At 39.6% G+C, this 18690-nt stretch overlaps 1 protein-coding gene across 2 annotated transcripts in view; it reads right to left on the reverse strand.

Moving 5' to 3' along the window:
* HAUS6 (HAUS augmin like complex subunit 6) overlaps window positions 1–18690 on the reverse strand; it is a 44860-nt gene that overhangs the window by 23144 nt on the left and 3026 nt on the right. For both annotated transcript variants that reach the window (XM_006166999.3, XM_014583636.2), the window contains exons 2-7: window positions 17130–17225; window positions 12123–12201; window positions 10525–10657; window positions 6035–6182; window positions 2919–2984; window positions 2263–2311 (exon numbers count right to left, since the gene is read on the reverse strand). In XM_006166999.3, coding sequence (XP_006167061.2) covers window positions 2263–2311; window positions 2919–2984; window positions 6035–6182; window positions 10525–10657; window positions 12123–12201; window positions 17130–17225 — 571 coding nt within the window. The remainder of the gene's footprint in view (window positions 1–2262; window positions 2312–2918; window positions 2985–6034; window positions 6183–10524; window positions 10658–12122; window positions 12202–17129; window positions 17226–18690) is intronic.

An 18690-nucleotide genomic window follows, 5' to 3' on the forward strand; every position in this document is an offset into this window, starting at 1 on the left:
TTTTTTTAATTTGCCAGGGGGCACCTGAGCATGCTAGAGAGAGAGAAAGCACCCCCTTGGGGAATAGTCTTATCCCAATCCCTTCTCTTTATCTCCCTCCTTTTGGCATTTTGGGCACACATGCTGGGTGCTTCTCAAACCTCTGGGTCCAGACTCAAAGCACATGGTTGGCCATGCGGAATCCAGCTCTCATAACCACCAGGCCATGGACTAGCCTGTGCATGTCATGCTTCAAGAGAATTTACAAAAGTTGGAGGGAAGTAGGGAAATACAATTATAATCATGATGGTGCCTGTGTCTTCCTAATACAAGTAAAATATTACATATCTGTAATTAAAGTGTTCCCATGGCCATGTAAAGTTGTCCCCAAAGGAAGACTCATTGGCTAGCAGCTTAGAGGTCTCATATGATGGTGTTTTTTTGATGAATTTATAATCATCCAGGATCTAGTTCTTAGACTTTTTTTAAGTCTAGAATTTTATCTTTTCTCTTTTTTTGGAGAGGTTTTTGCTATAGGACATGTGTGCTCACCAGACAGACAGAGAGACAGAAAGCAAGAAATCACCCCCCAGGGGCTATGGCCACGCCACAATCCCTTCTCCATGCTCCTCTTGGGAAATTGGGCATACACCCACACACGCCCGGCGTGAGCTTAAGCCACCGGGTCCAGGACTCAAACCTCAGTTGTCTACATGGGAGTACAGCGAAATATCCATTACACCAACTGCTGGTCCCAGAATTTTATCTTTTCAATGGCTCAAAGTAGACTACTCAACCAAAGGTGAAAACTTTAATAGGTTTCACAACAACCTATCAAATTTACAATTAGAGATACTGTATTCAATAAGACAAGTGGTTCCAATTTACTAATTGTAAGCTCCATGTGGGAAGTTGGCTGTTTTATTTCTTGCTAACCCTAATATCTAGAAGATGGCTGGCACATGGCAGGTGACTGATATACATTCGCTGAATGAATTAATTCTTTGGAGGGTACTCACCCTTTCTAGTGATGAGGTGCAAGGGAAGTCAGATTAAAATTCATAGCTCAGTGATTATAATCACAACAAAGAGGTTGAGAGAGATTGCCTCCAAACAAAAAAGACAATGACAGGGAACCAGCAGTTAGCGTAATGGCTATGTCGCTGGATTCCCACGTAGTCGACCGCGGTTCGCGTCCCGGACCCGGTGGCTTAAAAAACTCACGCCGGGCGCGTGTGCGTGCGTGCCCAAGATCCCAAGAGGAGAATGGAGGAGAAGGGATTGCGGCGTGACCATCCCCCCTGGGGGGTGATTTCTCGCTTTCTATCTCTATGTCTCTCTCTGTCTGTCTGGTGAGCGCACACGCCCTATAGCGAAAAAATAAAAAAAGACAATGACAAAAAACACTTATCCCACAGATATGCCAACCTCTAGAGGCCTCAGATCATTTGCTTACCAGATTCCACCCTATTGCCAAGCCAGACTCAACCTGACTCACTTGCTACCATATTTACCATATCCCTTCAATTAATATGGATTACTTACACAAATTAATACAACTAATTAAGTTACAATCCAGTGGAACTTTTATGTTGATATGTGTTGGGTAGCTGGACCACACATAGCCAACTACGTGGCTTGAGTCCCAGACTCAGTCTTGAAGAACAGTCTATGTATACATGCATGCCAATATTCCCCAAAGAAGGAAGAAATAGAGAAAAAAGGACAGAGGCATGAAAATCTCCTCTAAGGGTGCTTTCTCACTTTCCTGTTCTCTCACTTTCCCTTCTCTTTTTCTCTCTCAAATTAAAAAAAAGAAAAAAAAACTTTTATATGTACTTAATCTTACAAATTTGAAGCTAATTTCAGAGTCTTAGAGGCACCATGTTGATATTTTTGTATATATCACAGTAAACAAAAAATTTTTTTAATTAATAGTACTGTGTCAGCAGGTGGCGTAGTGGTGAAGGGCACTCAGATTCCCACGGGGTTAACCCTGATTCAAGTCCCAGACCTGGTGGCTTCCTTTCTTACTCCCCCATCCCCCTGCCCCCGCTCACTGGCGCGCGCATGCGCACTTTCTTACTCATTACCTCTCTGGTCAAATCTGAAAAAAAGAAAGTAAAAATGTTAACTAAAATAATTCTTAAAAATAAAAAATAAAATTAATAGTACTATAACTACAAAAAAAAAGCAGAAAAACAGAGAATATGAGCCAATTAATTGAACACTGCATATCACAAAGGTAAGAAAGATTAAACTCCCTTCAAAAGTTGTCCTCACCTTTTTAATTTTCTCTTGTATATTACTTTGGTCATCATAGGGTTCCATTCTAGTAAAAATGTAATAATCAAATTAGTCATAAGAAATCACAGGGTAATTTAACATCCAAATGAACCAAGTGGTCTGCAAATCCATCTACTAACAATCAATTAAAACAAACATTCTAATTAAACTAACAATCAATTAAAACAAAAATAAGGCTCAGCTGTAGTGGCACAAGCAGTAGGGTACTCCTACATGATACTGGAGCCAAATGGGAAGGTTCCAGGTTTGAATCCCAGGTTGATCTGGACATGTCAGATACACTTGCACATGGTTGGGATCCTAGCTAGCTGGGAGGCTGTGGGAAAGATTGTGGCATGGTAAGACCCTGGAAAGGGTGACTTTGTGTGTCCCTCTCTCCCATGAAAGAAAGAATATAAATACAAAAAAAAAAAAAAGATAAAATTAATAATAAAAAGATAAAATTCATACTCAAAGCAACAAAAAATTTTTAGAAGAACCAGACTAGTCAGATCTATGTTATACTCCTATCATCATCTAGCTGCTGAAATATTACTTTAATTGATGTTTCTGAGACTCTTCATTTCCTCATCTATAAAATACAAGAGCTAAACTATGATCTACAGCAAATTCTGGCTCTAAAATTCACTTACTTTTTTATTTGGTTTTGCAGTCCTATACTTTCTGATCTCAAATTTCGTACTTGCTTAACGGACAATCTGTGAGAAAACATATAAACAGATAACTATAATTCCATTAAAATTAATTAGCCCCCATTCACATTTTCCCTTCTTATACCTCTGCCCAAAGCCTCTGGAGACACTCCACAGTCAGCTAAAGGACTCTAGACTCCCTTTAAAAGTCATACAAGCAATCTAACATACAGGCTGCTACTGACATAAGACCAGGACTTTTAGGCTAGTATACTAAATTCTTTGAGTAAAATGCTAGAGGTCTTGAAGACTATTCTGCTCTTACTCTTGTCTCACAGTCCTACAGAACATTTCATTTCAATAGTAATAGATAACAAGGCATTTAAAAAGTTATCTTACTGCAACTACCTATCATTGTAAAACATTAGCTATAGGGACCAGCAGTTAGCGTAATGGCTGTCACTGGACTCCCACGTAGACGACTGCAGTTTGCGTCCCAGACCCGGTGGCTTAAAACTCACGCTGAGCACGTGTACGTGTGTGCCCAAGATCCTGAGAGGAGAATGGAGGAGAAGGGATTGCAGCGTGGTCATCCCTCCCGGGGGATGATTTCCTGCTTCCTGTCTCTCTGTCTCTCTCTGTCTTTCTGGTAAGCACATGCACCCTATAGCAAAAACCTCTCAAAAAAAAAATTAGCTGTAGGGACCAGCAGATGTCGTAATGGTTATGTGGCTGGAGTTCTATGTAGTCAACTGTAGTTCAAGTCCTGGACCCAGCAACTTAAAACTCACGCCAGATGCATACGCGTGCATGCCCAAAATCCTGAGAGAAGATTGGAGAAGAAGGGATTGTGGTGTGGCTTTCTCCCCAAACCCTTGGGGGGATGATTTCTCATTTTCTATCTGTCTGTCTCTCTGGCAAGTGCACACACACTAGAGCAAAAACATCTCTCTTAAAAAAATAAAAAGAGGGAACCAGCAGTTAGCGTAATGGCTATGTCGCTGGACTCCCACGTAGTCGACCACGGTTCATGTCCCGGACCCGGTGGCTTAAAACTCACGCCGGGCACATGTGCGTGCATGCCCAAGATCCCGAGAGGAGAATGGAGGAGAAGGGATTGCGGCGTGACCATCCCCCCTGGGGGGTGATTTCTCGCTTTCTGTCTCTATGTCTCTCTCTGTCTGTCTGGCGAGCGCACGCGCCCTACAGTGAAAATCTCTCCAAAAAAAAAAAAGAAAAGAAAAAATGTCAGATATAATGTATTCCTTGAGAGTTAAAATATTGCCTAAGGGTCAGCAGGTGGTAGGTGGTTATGATGCTAGACTCCCACATGGCTGACCACAGTAAGAATCCTGCACCGGGCAGCTTGCTTTCTCGTTCCTCCTACCCCTCTCTCTGTCTCTGGTGAGCACATTAAAAAAAAATAATAATAAGGGCCAGCAGGTGGTTGGTGGTTAAGGCTCACCTCAGAGAGACAGAGAGAAAGCCAGGTCCAGGACTCAAGCTGCAGTCGGTCATGTGGGAGTCCAGTGCCTTAACCATCATGCCACTTGCTGGCCCCTAAGTAAATAATTTTTTTAAAGAATTATTTATTTTAATTTGATTGATTTATTTATTTTTTTTCAATTTGACCAGAGAGTGAGAAAGAAAAGTAAGAAAGCAAGTCACCAGGTCCAAGACTCGAACCACAGTTGGCCATGTGGGAGTCCAGCACTTTAACCACCATGCTACCTGCCACCCTCAATAAATAATTCTAAAAAAAAAAAAAAAAAGAAAAAAAGAAAAGAAAAAGTTGCCCTAAATACTATCTGGTCCAGGAAAAACTCTAAAAAATGGTTGAAAAGATTAACTTAAACATAAAACAGTATGAAATGGTTAAGAAAATTACTAAATACCTAACAGGAATTTCTATTTAATGAATAACTCAACAGACTATTAAATATTACAAGCAATATATTAAAGCAAGACAGAAAAGCTTAAAGGATGAAATATCAATACAGGAACCAGAAGATGGCATAATGGTTACATTGCTGGACTCCCACATAGTCAACAATTCAAGTCCCAGTCCCGGCAGCTTAAAACTCATGCTGGGGAGCTGGCAAGTGGCATGGTGGTTAAGAGAGCCAGACCCACACATGGCCAACCGTGGTTCGAGTCCCAGACCTGGTGACTTGCTTTCTCACTTCCCCCCACCCTTCTCTCTTTTGCTCTGCCTCTCTCTGGTCAAATTATAATAAATAAATAAAGTTAATAAAATAATTCTTAAAGGGACCAGTAGTTAGCGTAATGGCTATGTCGCTGGACTCCGATGTAGCTGACCACAGTTCGCATCCCGGACCCGGTGGCTTAAACTCACACTGGGCGCGTGTGCGTGCGTGCCCAAGATCCCGAGAGGAGAATCGAGGAGAAGGGATTGCGGTGTGGTCATCCCCCCTGGGGGGTGATTTCTTACTTTCTGTCTCTCTGTCTGTCTCTGGCTGGCTGGCGAGCGCACACGCTCTATAGCAAAACAAGCTCTCAAAAAAAAAAAAAAATTATTATTATTATTTAAAAAAAAAAACTCATGCTAGGCATATGTGCACACATGCTCAGGATCCAATGAGGAGAATGGACTGGGGCATGGCCAACAGGGTGATTTCTCACTTTCTGTCTCTCTGGCAAGTACAGTTGCCCTATAGCAAAAATCTCTCCAGTAAAAAATAAAATAAAATAAATAAATAAATATAAAAAAGAAAACAAAGTAAAACACAATTACAGCTTGAAAATATATTTCCATATAAAAACACAAAGCACACTAGAAATGCCTAAACATTTTTTATATATATTTATTGGGCATGTATGCTGACCAGCCAGAGAGAGAGAAAGAAAGAAAGCAAGCCTTCAAGTCTCAGACTCTGTGGTCAGCCATGTGGGAATTTAGCACCTTAACTACCACACCACCTGTTGGCCCAGTATACCTAAACTTTTAAAATATTTTGTTCAGAAGTTATCTAAATTTAAAATGGAAAGATAATAGCCAGACTTTTGAAGTAGGCACGGATTATTTCTACTGAAATTATATTGATGATATTTTTTGAAAAAAGAAAGGAATTGTTTTCTCTCAAAATATTACTTACTGTGCACATTCTTGATATTTTTGGGTAACACAATCCTCTCTTTGCAAAATCTGTAAAAATCTGTTACGGGCTACATGGCATCTAGCAATGCACTTGCTCAAATCTTGTGGCTTTGTATTAAATGTCTTTGTAAAACACAGAGAAGGATCTACATAGAATACAAATAAAAGCAAAGAAAACAGATTTACAAGTGAATTAACACCAAAAATGTTGAATTTTAAGAAATTAATGTCATATAACTCCTTAATATGCCACATAAGCTTTTAAAATGATACAACTAATTTTTTTTAATTGTCCAAGGGTACTCACCAGAGAGAGACAGAGGCAAAAAGAAAGAGAAAGAGAAAGCACATTCCCAGTAGGACATGGTCATGCCACAATCCCTTCCCCATTTCTCCATACTGTCAGGACTTGGGGCACATATGTACACATACCAGGTATGTTTTTCAAATCACAGGGCCAGGATTCAAACTGGTCAGCCATGTAGGATATGACTCTCTAAATCACTTGGCTACAGGGCCTGCCCATACTTTTTTTTTTTTTTTTAAAGAATTATTCTATCGGGGGCCAGTAAATGGCATAACTATCATATCGCTGGACTCCCAGACAGTCAACCACAATTCAAGTCCCAGACCTGGTGGCTTAAATCTCACGCTGGGTGTGTGTGCATGCATTCCCAAGATCCCAAGAGGAGAATGCAGAAGAGATGGCAATGTGGCCATCCACCCTGGGGGGTGATTGCTTGCTGTCTCTCTGTCTTTCCATCTCTCTGGAGAGCACATGCACCCTAACAAAAAACTCTCTTACAAAAAAAAAAAAAAGAAAGGATTATTCTATTTATTTATTATTAAATTTGATCAGAGACACAGAGAAAGAAAGGGAGTGAGAAAGCAAGTCACTAGGTCTGGGACTTGAACCACAGTTGGTCATGTGGGAGTCCAACACCTTAACCACCATGCCACCTGCCAGCTCCAGAAGACCTTCTTATAAAGTAAGCAACTAAAAAAGGGTATTTGGGGGCCAGCAGGTGACATGGTGGTGAACACAGTGGATGAGTCCTGGACCCAGTGGCTTGAAAATCATGCTAAGCGCCTGTGCATGAGTGCCCACAAATCCTGAGAATGGATGAAAAAATGATTCCAACATGACCATCCCTCAAGAGAGTGACATCTCACTTTCCCTTTCTCTCTGTCTCTCTCCAGCAAGCACAAATATCCTATGATAAAAACTTTTAAAAAAAATAATAAAAAGGGTTTCTGAATTTGAGGTGTTTTATGTAATTAAAAATGTTCAAAGTCCACCTGCCCAAAATAATTTGTTTTTATTTTTGATTTTTTATAGAGGTTTTATGCTACATGGCACATGCACTCACCAGAAAGACAGAGATAGAAAGCGAGAAATCACCCCCCAGGGGGATGGCCGCGCCACAATCCCTTCTCCTCCATTCTCCTCTCGAGATCTTGGGTATGTATGCACACATGCCCGCCCTGAGTTTAAGCCACCAGGTCCGGGGCTCGAGCCGCGGTCGACTACATGGGAGTCCAGCAACATAGCCATAGTCCCAATAATTCGTTTTTTTAGAGATTTTTGCTACAGAGCACATGTGCTCTCCAGAGACATAAAGTGAGAAATTACCCCACAGGGAAGATGGCCGCCATGCCACAATCTCTTCTCCATTACTCTCCTCCTGGGATATTGGGCACACACACAAGTACCCAGTGCTGAGTTTTGAGCCTCCAACTCTGGGACTCGAACCACAGTTAGCCATACAGGAGTCCAGCACCTTAACCACTGTCACTTGCTGGCCTCTTAAAATAGTTCTTTAAATTTTTTTTTTTTTAAATGAGGGTGCTTAAATTCATTAAAAAGAGCTGGGGTGTAGGGAGGGAGAAAGATAATGCTGCAATCCTTTCTCCTGCATTTTTCTCTCCTTTGGGGATTTTGGACACACACGTACATATGCCCAGCAAGCTGTTGGGTCCAAGACTCAACCATGTAGTCGGTCATGTGGGATCCAGCTGACCTAGCCACCACACCACTGGCTGGTCCTCATGAACTTTCTGAAAAAAAAAAAAAAAACTTTTTGTATTTAATAGATGTATTGTACATAAGTATTCTTAGCATAGGTTGTCCTGTTTTTTAATTGAAACAATTCCAGTCAATTCTAGATGACTTCTAAATGTAGTAGTTAGTGCCTGTTAAATATTTAGAAACTGTAGAGGTTTCTTTAAGGTAATGCCAAAACCTAGATGAGTTATTTTAAGTGCAGTGTGAAGTCCCTAATTTCTAGAATATTCATATCGTTTTGTAGTATAAAATGCTTTTTAAAAAATTAGTTTATTCCTCTTTTTTCCTTGAATTTTTTCCCTATAGGGTATATGCACTTGCCAGAGAGAGACAGACAGAAAAGAAGAAATCACACCCCGGGGTATGGCCACACCTCAATCCCTTCTCCTATTGTTTCTAAGGATCTTGGGTACACACTCTCATGCGCCTGCATGAGTTTTAAGCTGCTGGGTCCAAGACTTGAACTACGGTCAACTACATGAGAGTCCAGTGATGTAACCATTATGCCATCTGCTGGTCCCTATTATTGTTTTTTTAATTTGAACAGAGAGGGGAGGTGGGGGAGCGAGGAACGGAGGGAGGGAGGGAGGGAGGGAGGGAGGGAGGAAGAAAGAAAGAGAAAGCGAGCCAGCCAGCCAGCCAGCCATCAGGTCTGGGACACAGTAGTCAGCCATGTAGGAATCCAGCACCTTAACGACCACACAACCTGTCGGCCCCTGTAGTATAAAATGTTAGAGTAGGATTTATTACACTTATTGCAGGTAAAAACCTAGCTCTGAAAGATTTGCATGAGTTGTTGGTCATTAGTTATGGAGGCAAGAATTGCTTGAGAAATGGAGAATGGTTTTATTTGGTTGTCCTATACCGCAGATACTAGAAGGAAAAGTAAACTGATGGCATCGAGGTAATGTGATTTCACCCCATCTCTTAACTAACCTTCCTTCATTACTAATTACTCTTATTAAGAAGCACAGTAGCTCAGATATTATAATGTACTTGTTCATGGATCATAATAACATTTAGAATACTACAAATAGCATTCTTGGATCCCAGACCTGACGGCTTAAAACTCTCTCCAGGCATGTGTGCATCCATGTTCAAAATCCCGGGAAGAGGAGGGATTACAGCGTGGCCATTTCCCCTGGGTGGGGTAATTTCTTGCTTTGTCTCTCTGGCGAGCGCATGTGCCCTATAACAAAAAAGCACTTGAAGGAAAAAAATTCAAATTTTTATTCCAGTGAACTAGTAAATAAATCAAATAGAAATAAAATAGAAACTTCCAGCACATTGCCAGTGAAATCTCTAACACATTCAACAAATCATGTAACATGATGTATTAGCAGCCAATACAGGCAGGGGTACTAATTTGACCCACTGGCTGTTTTTCTAAGTCCAAAAAGGTAGAAGTGGTTTATAAATCTTTAAAGGGTTGTAAAAACAAAACAAAATATGCAAGAGAGACCCAATGGTCAGCAAAGCCTGAAATACTACAATTAAGTTTATATAGGAAGTATTTCCCAACCCCTGTATAATAATAATGTAAATATTTTCCTTTCTCATAAAATAATGTCAATAGTAGTAACTTATATTCATTATAAGGCAATTTCTAACTACTGTTCCAGTAGAACATTAACTATCTGTAGCCTTGCCTTGGTGGCACAAACAGACGCATACTATTGTAAAATTCAGTGCTGGCAAGACCAGCAGATGGTATAATGGTACAATGGTTACGTTGCTGGACTCCCATGTGGTTGACTGTGGTTCAAGTCCTGGCCCTAGTGGCTTAAAACTCACACCAGGGGACCAGCAGATGGCATAACAGTTACGTCACTGTACTCCCATGTAGTTGACTGTGGCTCGAGTCCTGGACGCAGCAGCTTAACATTAATACCAGGTGTGTGTGCATGCATGCCCAAAATCCTGAGAGGAGAATGGAGGACAAAAGATTGAGACACAGCTATCTCCCCACCCCCGGGGGGTGATTTCTTGCTTTTCATCTCTGTCTCTCTCTGGTGAACATACACTTCCTATAGTAAAAATCTCTCTAAAAAAAAAAAAATTCAGTGCAGGAAGCCACATGGCCAACTTACTAGTTCAGATCTCAAATGCACTAGTTCAAATTTCAAGTGCATGCACACCTAGATAGAGCTGGAGTGCTAAGGAAGGGGATTAGGGGATTGCTGCATGACGATATCCTGCCAAGGATAGCTGTCTGTCTCTGTCTCTTTTTCTCTCATGCATAGTCACAAGTTTTCTTATGAATAAAAATAAATTTAAAACAATTAACTATTTGCTTTTCAAGGTAAATAAATATTTTAACTTACCTTGTTTTATTAAAATCTTTTGATGATTTAAAAATTGTGAAGGACAATAGAAATTTAAGAACTGAAACAAAAACCATTCCTCCTATAAGCATAACTTACTTTTAGAATTTGTTTTAATATGTTTTATTGCAACAAATCTTGCAAAATGATAGATCAGATGAATAAACTTAGGACCACCAGGAGAAAGAAATAGTGAACCAACAACTTGAGGAAAGCTATTTCCACATTCAGCCTATGGAAAAAAGAAACATAATGATTTGAAGACCTTATCAACAGTAACTCTTGTATTTACAATATACTAATTTTGAAGTACAAAAAAACTGATCAAGATTGTATTTTTTAATTTTCCTAAATTCTATGTAGACTTGAACACACACAAAAAATAACAAAGCCACATTTATTAATACTATTAGGGAAATGCTAAAATAATCTGAGTAAGGGCCAGCAGGTGGCATGGTGGTTAAAGCACTGGACTCCCACATGGTCGACCACAATTCGAGTCTTGGATCTGACGGCTTGCTTTCTCATTTTCTCATTTACTCTCTCTCTTTCTCTTTCTGGTCAAATTAAAAATAATGATAATGAATAAAATTAAATAATTCTTTAAAAAAAATAATAATACATGGATCAAAAAAGTTTTTCCTTGGCCCAGACTAAGTGGTACAGGTAGTACTGAACTAAGTGCCGGAAGCCACATGGGTGACCACAGCTAAGATTCTCAGTGAACCAGCAAAGAGTCTACTCAGATCATGATAAGGCAGAGGGTTGAGAAAAAGGATTGTGTGGAGGGTATCTTTCTTCCTCTCTTTCTGTCTCTTATGCATGCATAGGCTCTCATAAAAAAAAAATAAATAAACCTGGGGAAAAAAAGGTTTTTCCAAACAAAAATTTTGATATTAAAAACTCCCAGGAACTATACCTATTTCCAGTACATGTAGCTAGCAAAGATGATTTCTTAGAAATACGGAGAATCGGGAACCAGCAGTTAGCGTAATGGCTATGTCGCTGGACTCCCACGTAGTCGACCACGGTTCGTGTCCCAGACCCGGTGGCTTAAAACTCACGCCGGGCCCATGTGCGTGCGTGCCCAAGATCCCGAGAGGAGAATGGAGGAGAAGGGATTGCGGCGTGACCATCCCCCCTGGGGGGTGATTTCTCGCTTTCTGTCTCTATGTCTCTCTCTGTCTGTCTGGCGAGCACACACGCCCTACAGTGAAAATCTCTCCAAAAAAAAAAAAAAAAAAAAAAATACGGAGAAACATGGGACCAGCAGATGGCATAATGGTTACATCACTGGACTCCCACATGTCAACCACAGTTCTAGCCATGGACCCAGTGGCTTGAAAATCACACCAGGTATGTGTGCATGCTTGCCCAAAACCCCAAGGAGAGAATAGAGAAGAAGGGACTGCTGCATGACCAAATCCTTGAGGGATGATTTCTCACTTTCTGTCTCTCCAGTGAATACATGTGCCCTATAGCAAAAATCTCTCTTAAAAAAAAAAATGTAAAAAGAACAAAATGTAGAGAATCAGAACCATAAAACATCAAAACTGAAATTAGTATTTCCTTGTTTATTCTGCTAACACAAAAGCATTTATAAGATTTCACCTAAAAAAATTTTATATGTGTTTGTGTGGTTTTTAACTTCTTTAGTTCAACTTCTTTTAGTTAACTCCCAAAAAGACAACACTTACAGAAATATTTTTCAACCATTCACAGCAATGTTTCCGGAATTCGGTATCATTTTTTTGGTCAAATGGAGGCCAGCAAAATCTTAAAAACAAAATTGAAAGCATTAGAATTATGAACAAAAGAAACAAACTGAATAAAATTTTACAAACAACATACTTACTACCCATAGTGAAAATATTAAAGCTAAATAAATTATATCTAACATTCTTATAAATCAGCTAAAAAGAGACACCATCCTGCAAAAAACTGGGTATTTTTCATTGTAAATATCTATAAGATAGAGTTATAAAGTACAGTGTAAATAATTAATGAATACATGTATTAAAAGTAAGAACGAATAGTTATTAAAATTACTGAAGCTCAGCCAGTTGGTAATACAATGGTTAAGTTCCTGGATCAACCAACTACATGGTTCCAGTCACAGATCTAGTGGTCTGAAAATCCTCCCATAGAGGCACCAGCAGATGGCCTAATGGTTACATCACTGGACTCTCACATTAGTGAGTTCTGGTTCAAGTTCTGGACCCATCATCTTAAAACTCACAGTAGACATATGTGCATGCATGCCCAAAATCCCAACAGGAAGATGGAGAAGAAGGGATTCCAGCGTAGCCATCCCCTAGGGGATGATTTCTCACTTTCTGTCTCTCTTTCAAGAACACAAGTGCCCTATAGCAAAAATCACTCTAGGAAAAACAAAAAAGAGAAAAACATGCTGGACATATGTACATGTATAGCCAAAATCCTGAGGAGAATGGAAGAAAAGGATTGTCTATGCGATGCCATTCCCCCAAGCAGTGCTTTCTTTCTCTCCCCAGCAAGCACAAGCATACTATAGTAAATTTTTTTAAAAAAAAGCTTAAATTAAAAAAAATAAATTTGATGGGAACCAGCAGTTAGCATAATGGCTATGTCGCTGGATTCCCATGTAGTCGACCGCAGTTTGCATCCTGGACCCGGTGGCTAAGAACTCACGCCAGGCGCGTGTGCGTGCGTGCCCAGGATCCTGAGAGGAGAATGGATTGTGGCGTGACCATCCCCCCAGGGGGTGATTTCTCGTTTTCTATCTCTGTCTCTCTCTGTCTGGCTGGTGAGCGCACACGCCCTATAGCGAAAACCTCTCAAAAAAAAAAAAAAAGAGAAAGAAAGAAAAATAAATAAATAGATAGATAGATAAATAAGTAAATAAATTTGAGGAGGCCAGCATGTGGCATGGTGGTTAAGGCGCTGGACACACCCACATGGCTAACCACAGTTCGAATCCCAGACCTGGTGGCTTGCTTTCCCAATTTCTCTCTCTCTCTCTCTATCTCTATCTCTCTCTCTCTCTTTCCCACTTTCTACCTCTCTCTCCATTTCTCTCTGGTCAAATTAAAATAAACGAATGAATGAATAAAATTAGTAAATCTTTGAAAAAAATAAATAAATAAAATCTGTACCAGCAGATGGCAAAATGGTTATGTCACTGGACTCCCACATGGTCGACCACAGTTCCAGTCCCAGACCTGGTGGCTTAAAAAACTCACACTGAGCATGTGTGTGTGCATGCCCAAAATCCTGAGAGAATGGAAAAAGGAATGCAGCGTGGCCATCCCCCCTCCCCCAGGTGATTTCTCGCTTTCTGTCTCTCTGTCTCTTTGGCAAATACACACCCTATAGCAAAAATCTCTCTTAAAAAAGTAAAACAAGATAAATAAATTGGGCCAGCACGTGGTATAGTGGTTAAGGTATTAGACTCCCACGTAGCCGATCATGGTTCGAGTCTCAGATATGGCAGCCTGAATATGAAGCTGGGCACATGTGAGTGCATGCTCAGTAGGGATTGCCCCCTGGGGATTGGTTTCTTGCTTTCCCTCTCTCCACAAGCACACGTGCCCTATGGCAAAACACTAAAAAAAGGGGCCAGTAGGTAGCGTAGTGGTTGGGGTGCTGGACTCCCACATGGTTGACTGAAGTTTGATTCCCAGACCTGGCAGCTTACTTTCTTAATTTCCCTCTCTATATCTATCTTTCTCTCTCTCTCTCTCTACTTCTCTCTGGTCAAATTAAAAAATAATAATAGGGACTAGCAGATATCATAATGGCTGCATCACTGGACTCCCATGTAGTCGACCACAGTTTGAGTACCGGACCAAGTGGCTTAAACTCACACCAGGTGCATGTGCATATGTGCCCAAGATCCCGAGAGGAGAATGGAGGAGAAGGGATTGCAGCATGACCATCTCCCCTGGGGGGTGATTTCTCGCTTTCTGTCTCTCTGTCTCTCTGTGTCTTTCGGGCAAGCACGCACACCTCTCAAAAATAATAATAATAATAATAATAAAATTAAATAAACAATCACTTAAAAGAAAAACTAAAAATAAATCAGTGAAAATTAGCTAAAATCAACACTCTCATGGATCCACAGGTCAAGTGTATAAAAATAGCATAAATAAATTAGTATTTTAAGCCTGGAAAACAAAAGAATTTTACAGGCGAGAAACCTAGTGATACATACACATGGACAGCAGAGAAGGAACGACATCAGAGAGCCTGACTCCTAGAGATAACAGCCCATATTATAGCAAGAAGGTGCTGTTGTGTGACTAAACAAGACATAAAAATGTTAGACAAGATTTGCTTTAGCTTTAGTTTAAAATATTAGACTATAAGCCTATCTATTGGTCTGGTCCCCATAGCACAGCAGAGAAGTCCTATGTGGCAGGAGTGGCGAACCACTGTTTGAATCCTGACCTGTTGGCTTGAAAAATCAGGTGCAGTGCATCAGAATCCAAACAGGAAGGGATTGTAGCATGACCAGGCCTCACTGGGGAATACTTTCTCTTTCTCCCTCTCACCAAATACATACTCTTTGGCATTAAAAATAAATAAATTTAAATTTAAAAACTCTATCTATTGCTTTCCCTTAATAATCAGTTTTGTCCAAATTTTTATTGAGGCATAATTACATGTTTAAGGCCTCATGTTTTTATTATCTTCACAATATAAAATACATTTTATATTCATGGGAAAAAAATAAGTGCACAGAGGGGAAAGAAAAGACTTAAAGGCTGGAAAATTAAGAGCATTGTTTTCTGGGTAGTAGGTTTAGAAATGAGTTTTACTTTTGTCTTTTTAATTTTTTTTATATATTTCAAATTGCTTAAAATAAGCTTTTTTTTTAAAAAAAAAAAAAAGCCATATTTTGTTGATGGCAAGGAAAACAAATCACAAAATCTATTTATAGAATAGAGAAAGTCCTATACATTAATGACAACAATTTCAAAAAAAATTTCAAATATATCCATTTTCCTAGGCACTTCTAACTTTAAATGAGGACAAAAATTAAGAATAAATTGTCGGGACCAGCAGTTAGCGTAATGGCTATGTCGCTGGACTCCCATGTAGTAGACCGCAGTTCACGTCCCGGACCCGAAGGCTTAAAACACACTGGGCACATGGGCGTGCGTGCCCAAGATCCCGAGAGGAGAATGGAGGAGAAGGGACTGCAATGGGGCTATACCCCCGGGGGGTGATTTCTTGCTTTCTGTCTCTCTGTCTCTCTGACAAGCGCACACACCCTATAGCAAAAACCTCTCCAAAACAAACAAGCAAACAAAAAAAGAATATATTGCTAAAAATGAAAATAATGAGCCGACAGGTGGCATGGTGGTTAAGGCAGCTAGAGTCCCACATGGCTGACCACAGTTCAAGTCCCCAACCTGGCAGTTTTGCTTTCTCACTTTCCTCTCTCTCTCTGGTCAACTTCAAAAAAATCAAATAAAATAATGACAATGAATAAAATTAAATAAAAAAATAAATTTTTTAAATAAAAATAATAGCCTAAACAGTAACTTTACTTGTTGTTTTTCTGTATAAGAGACTGATAGCACAATATAAATATTTTTTAAAAAAATCAGAAAACTTGACAGACAGAAGAAATCCACATCACATGAAAAATATTAGAACCAAGGGTAGTAGATGGTCACACTTTTTATCTTCTTTTTTATAATTTGCCAGAGGGCAAACATACTCAGCATAGAAAGAGGGGTAGAGAGCACCTCACGAGAGGCATGATCATGCCACAATTCCTTCTCTTCCAATTATTTACCCACTTGGGATTTTGGGCACACAAGCACTATGCCTGTGTGTATTTCAACCCATGAGAGCCAGGATTTGAACCATGCAGTTGGCCACATGGGACCGAGCTCCCATAACCACCAAGTCACAGGGCCAGTCCTTCATCTTCTTCTTAACCATTTAATATTTAATAGTATGTAACAATGTGTTACATTTAATAGGACTGATTTTTGCCTATAGCCACTACATTATGTGTGTGTGTATATATATATATATATATATCTCACTTCAAAAAGTAAAGTTTTATAGAGAATTAGTTAAAAAAAATATATATATACTGACTACAAGAAAGTAGTAAGGAACATTAGGTTTTTAGCCAAAAAGGGAGAGGCAAAGTTCAGTATATAGACTAATATCACTTAATTGTTCTGAATAATAAAGACCATGAAAAATGTGAAGAACTAAATTTATAAAACAAAACCTGTTATCTATGAAATACATAATGATATTAAGAAACATAATATTGGGGCCAGCAGATGGCATGGCGATTAAGACACTAGACTCTCACATGGCCAACCACAGTTTGAGTCCCAGACTTGAAGGCCTAAAAATCATAGCAAATAAAAATTAGGTTGTCGAGAAAGTTATGACATATTTTCCTATGTTTTCCTAAAAAAAAAGTGTCATGACTTTCCTGACAACCCAACAGATAAATAAACAAATAGAAGAAATGTATCACACACACACACACACACACACACATACGTATATACACTCTTAAGACAGGTACCAAAGAAATACCACTCAGATTTATTAAGGTTAAACACTAAATTTATGATATCCATTAAAAACAACAGTCAAAGGCCAAAGTTAAGTTCTGACTTATATCAAGATATAGTCTGTTTTCAAATTTGAGAATAATGTAAGAAAAGAATATAATTTGTCCTTACTTGAAAACTTCTTTGGTGAGCGATGGGTCCAGTGTTTGAAACAAAAAATAAGAAACTATATGAAAGGCATCACGGTTCAGCTTGTCGAACATGTTCCTAGTGGTTTAAAATTAAATAAAAGCAGGAAAGAAAAAGGAAAATAGTTAATAAAACTAAATACTCTCAAAAGCCATGTAAGAACTTGACACAAATCAGTATATTTCATTCTCTTCAAGAGATCAAGACAAATTAATTTTTCTCATTCATGTACCTTTTATAACCAATTAAAAACATGTAAGCTTGGGGGCCAGCAGATGGTGTAATAGTCACATCACTGGACTCCCACGTCTGCCCACGTTTGGAGTCCTGGTGGCTTCAAACGCACACTGAGAGCGTGTGTACATGCCCAAGATCCCAGGAGGAGACGAGGAGAAGGGACTATGGCATAGCTATCTCCCCTGGGGGATAATTTCTCACTTTCGCTCTCACTGTTTCTGTTTCTCTCTCTCTGGAGAGCACACACGCCCTAAAGCAAAACCTCTCAAAAATAAATAAATAAATACTTCTATTTTTTATTCTGAAAATATAAGAATGATAGAAGAAAACTGGCAAAATTTGCTTTATTCAATTGGAAACATTCTTAAAAAAAAAAAGAGAGAAAATAAAAACCTATTTAATTAGGGAGAACTATGCCTTATGTTATAATGAAGATGATATAAATAATTACCAACCAAAATTTATTGAATAATAAAAAGTGCTAACACTTGGGAAAGTGCCACTGTGTGATGGCCCGGGACACACACAAAAGGCCCATATTAGTTCCCAGCCATAACTAAAAACTGGCTGGGTGCAGTGGCTATGTCTGTGGTCCTAAGTGGTTGAAAAGGTTGAGCTGGAAGGATTACAATACAAGATGCTTTCAAAAATACCTCTGAGGCCAGCAGGTGGTATGGTGATTAAGGGCACTGGACTCCCAGATGGCCAACCATGGTTCGAGTCTCAGACCTGGTGGCTTGCTTTCTTACTTTCCCTCTCTCTCTCCCTCTCTGATCAAATTAAAATAAATTAAATACATTTTTTAAGTTTTTCTTAAAAAAAAACAAAAAACAAAAAACAAAACCTTGGACCAGCAGTTGACGTAATGGCTATGTCACTGGACTCCCCTATAGTCAACCGTGGTTCGCCTCCTGGACCCGGTGGCTTAAAACTCACACCAGGTGCATGTGTGTGCAGGCCCAAGATCCCAAGAGGAGAATGGAGGATAAGGGATAGTGGTGTGGTCATCCACCAGGGGGTGATTTCTCACTCTCTTTCTCTCTGTCTCTCTCTGTCTTTCTGGTGAGCACATGCACCCTATAGCAAAAACCTCTCAAAGAAAAAGAAAAAACAAAAACAAAAAAATCCTATTAAAAACAAAACAAAACTTATCCTCCATTGAAAATTCTATATGTCTTGGGGCTGGCAGGTAGTGTGGTGGTTGAAGTGCTGGACTCCCACATGGCCAACCATGGTTCGACTCCCAGACCTGGTGGCTTGCTTTTTCATTTTCCTTCTCTCTCTCTCTCTCTCTCTCTCTCTCTCT

Source organism: Tupaia chinensis, unplaced genomic scaffold (assembly GCF_000334495.1).
Source record: "Tupaia chinensis unplaced genomic scaffold, TupChi_1.0 Scaffold144392_1, whole genome shotgun sequence".
Lineage (NCBI taxonomy): Eukaryota > Metazoa > Chordata > Mammalia > Scandentia > Tupaiidae > Tupaia > Tupaia belangeri.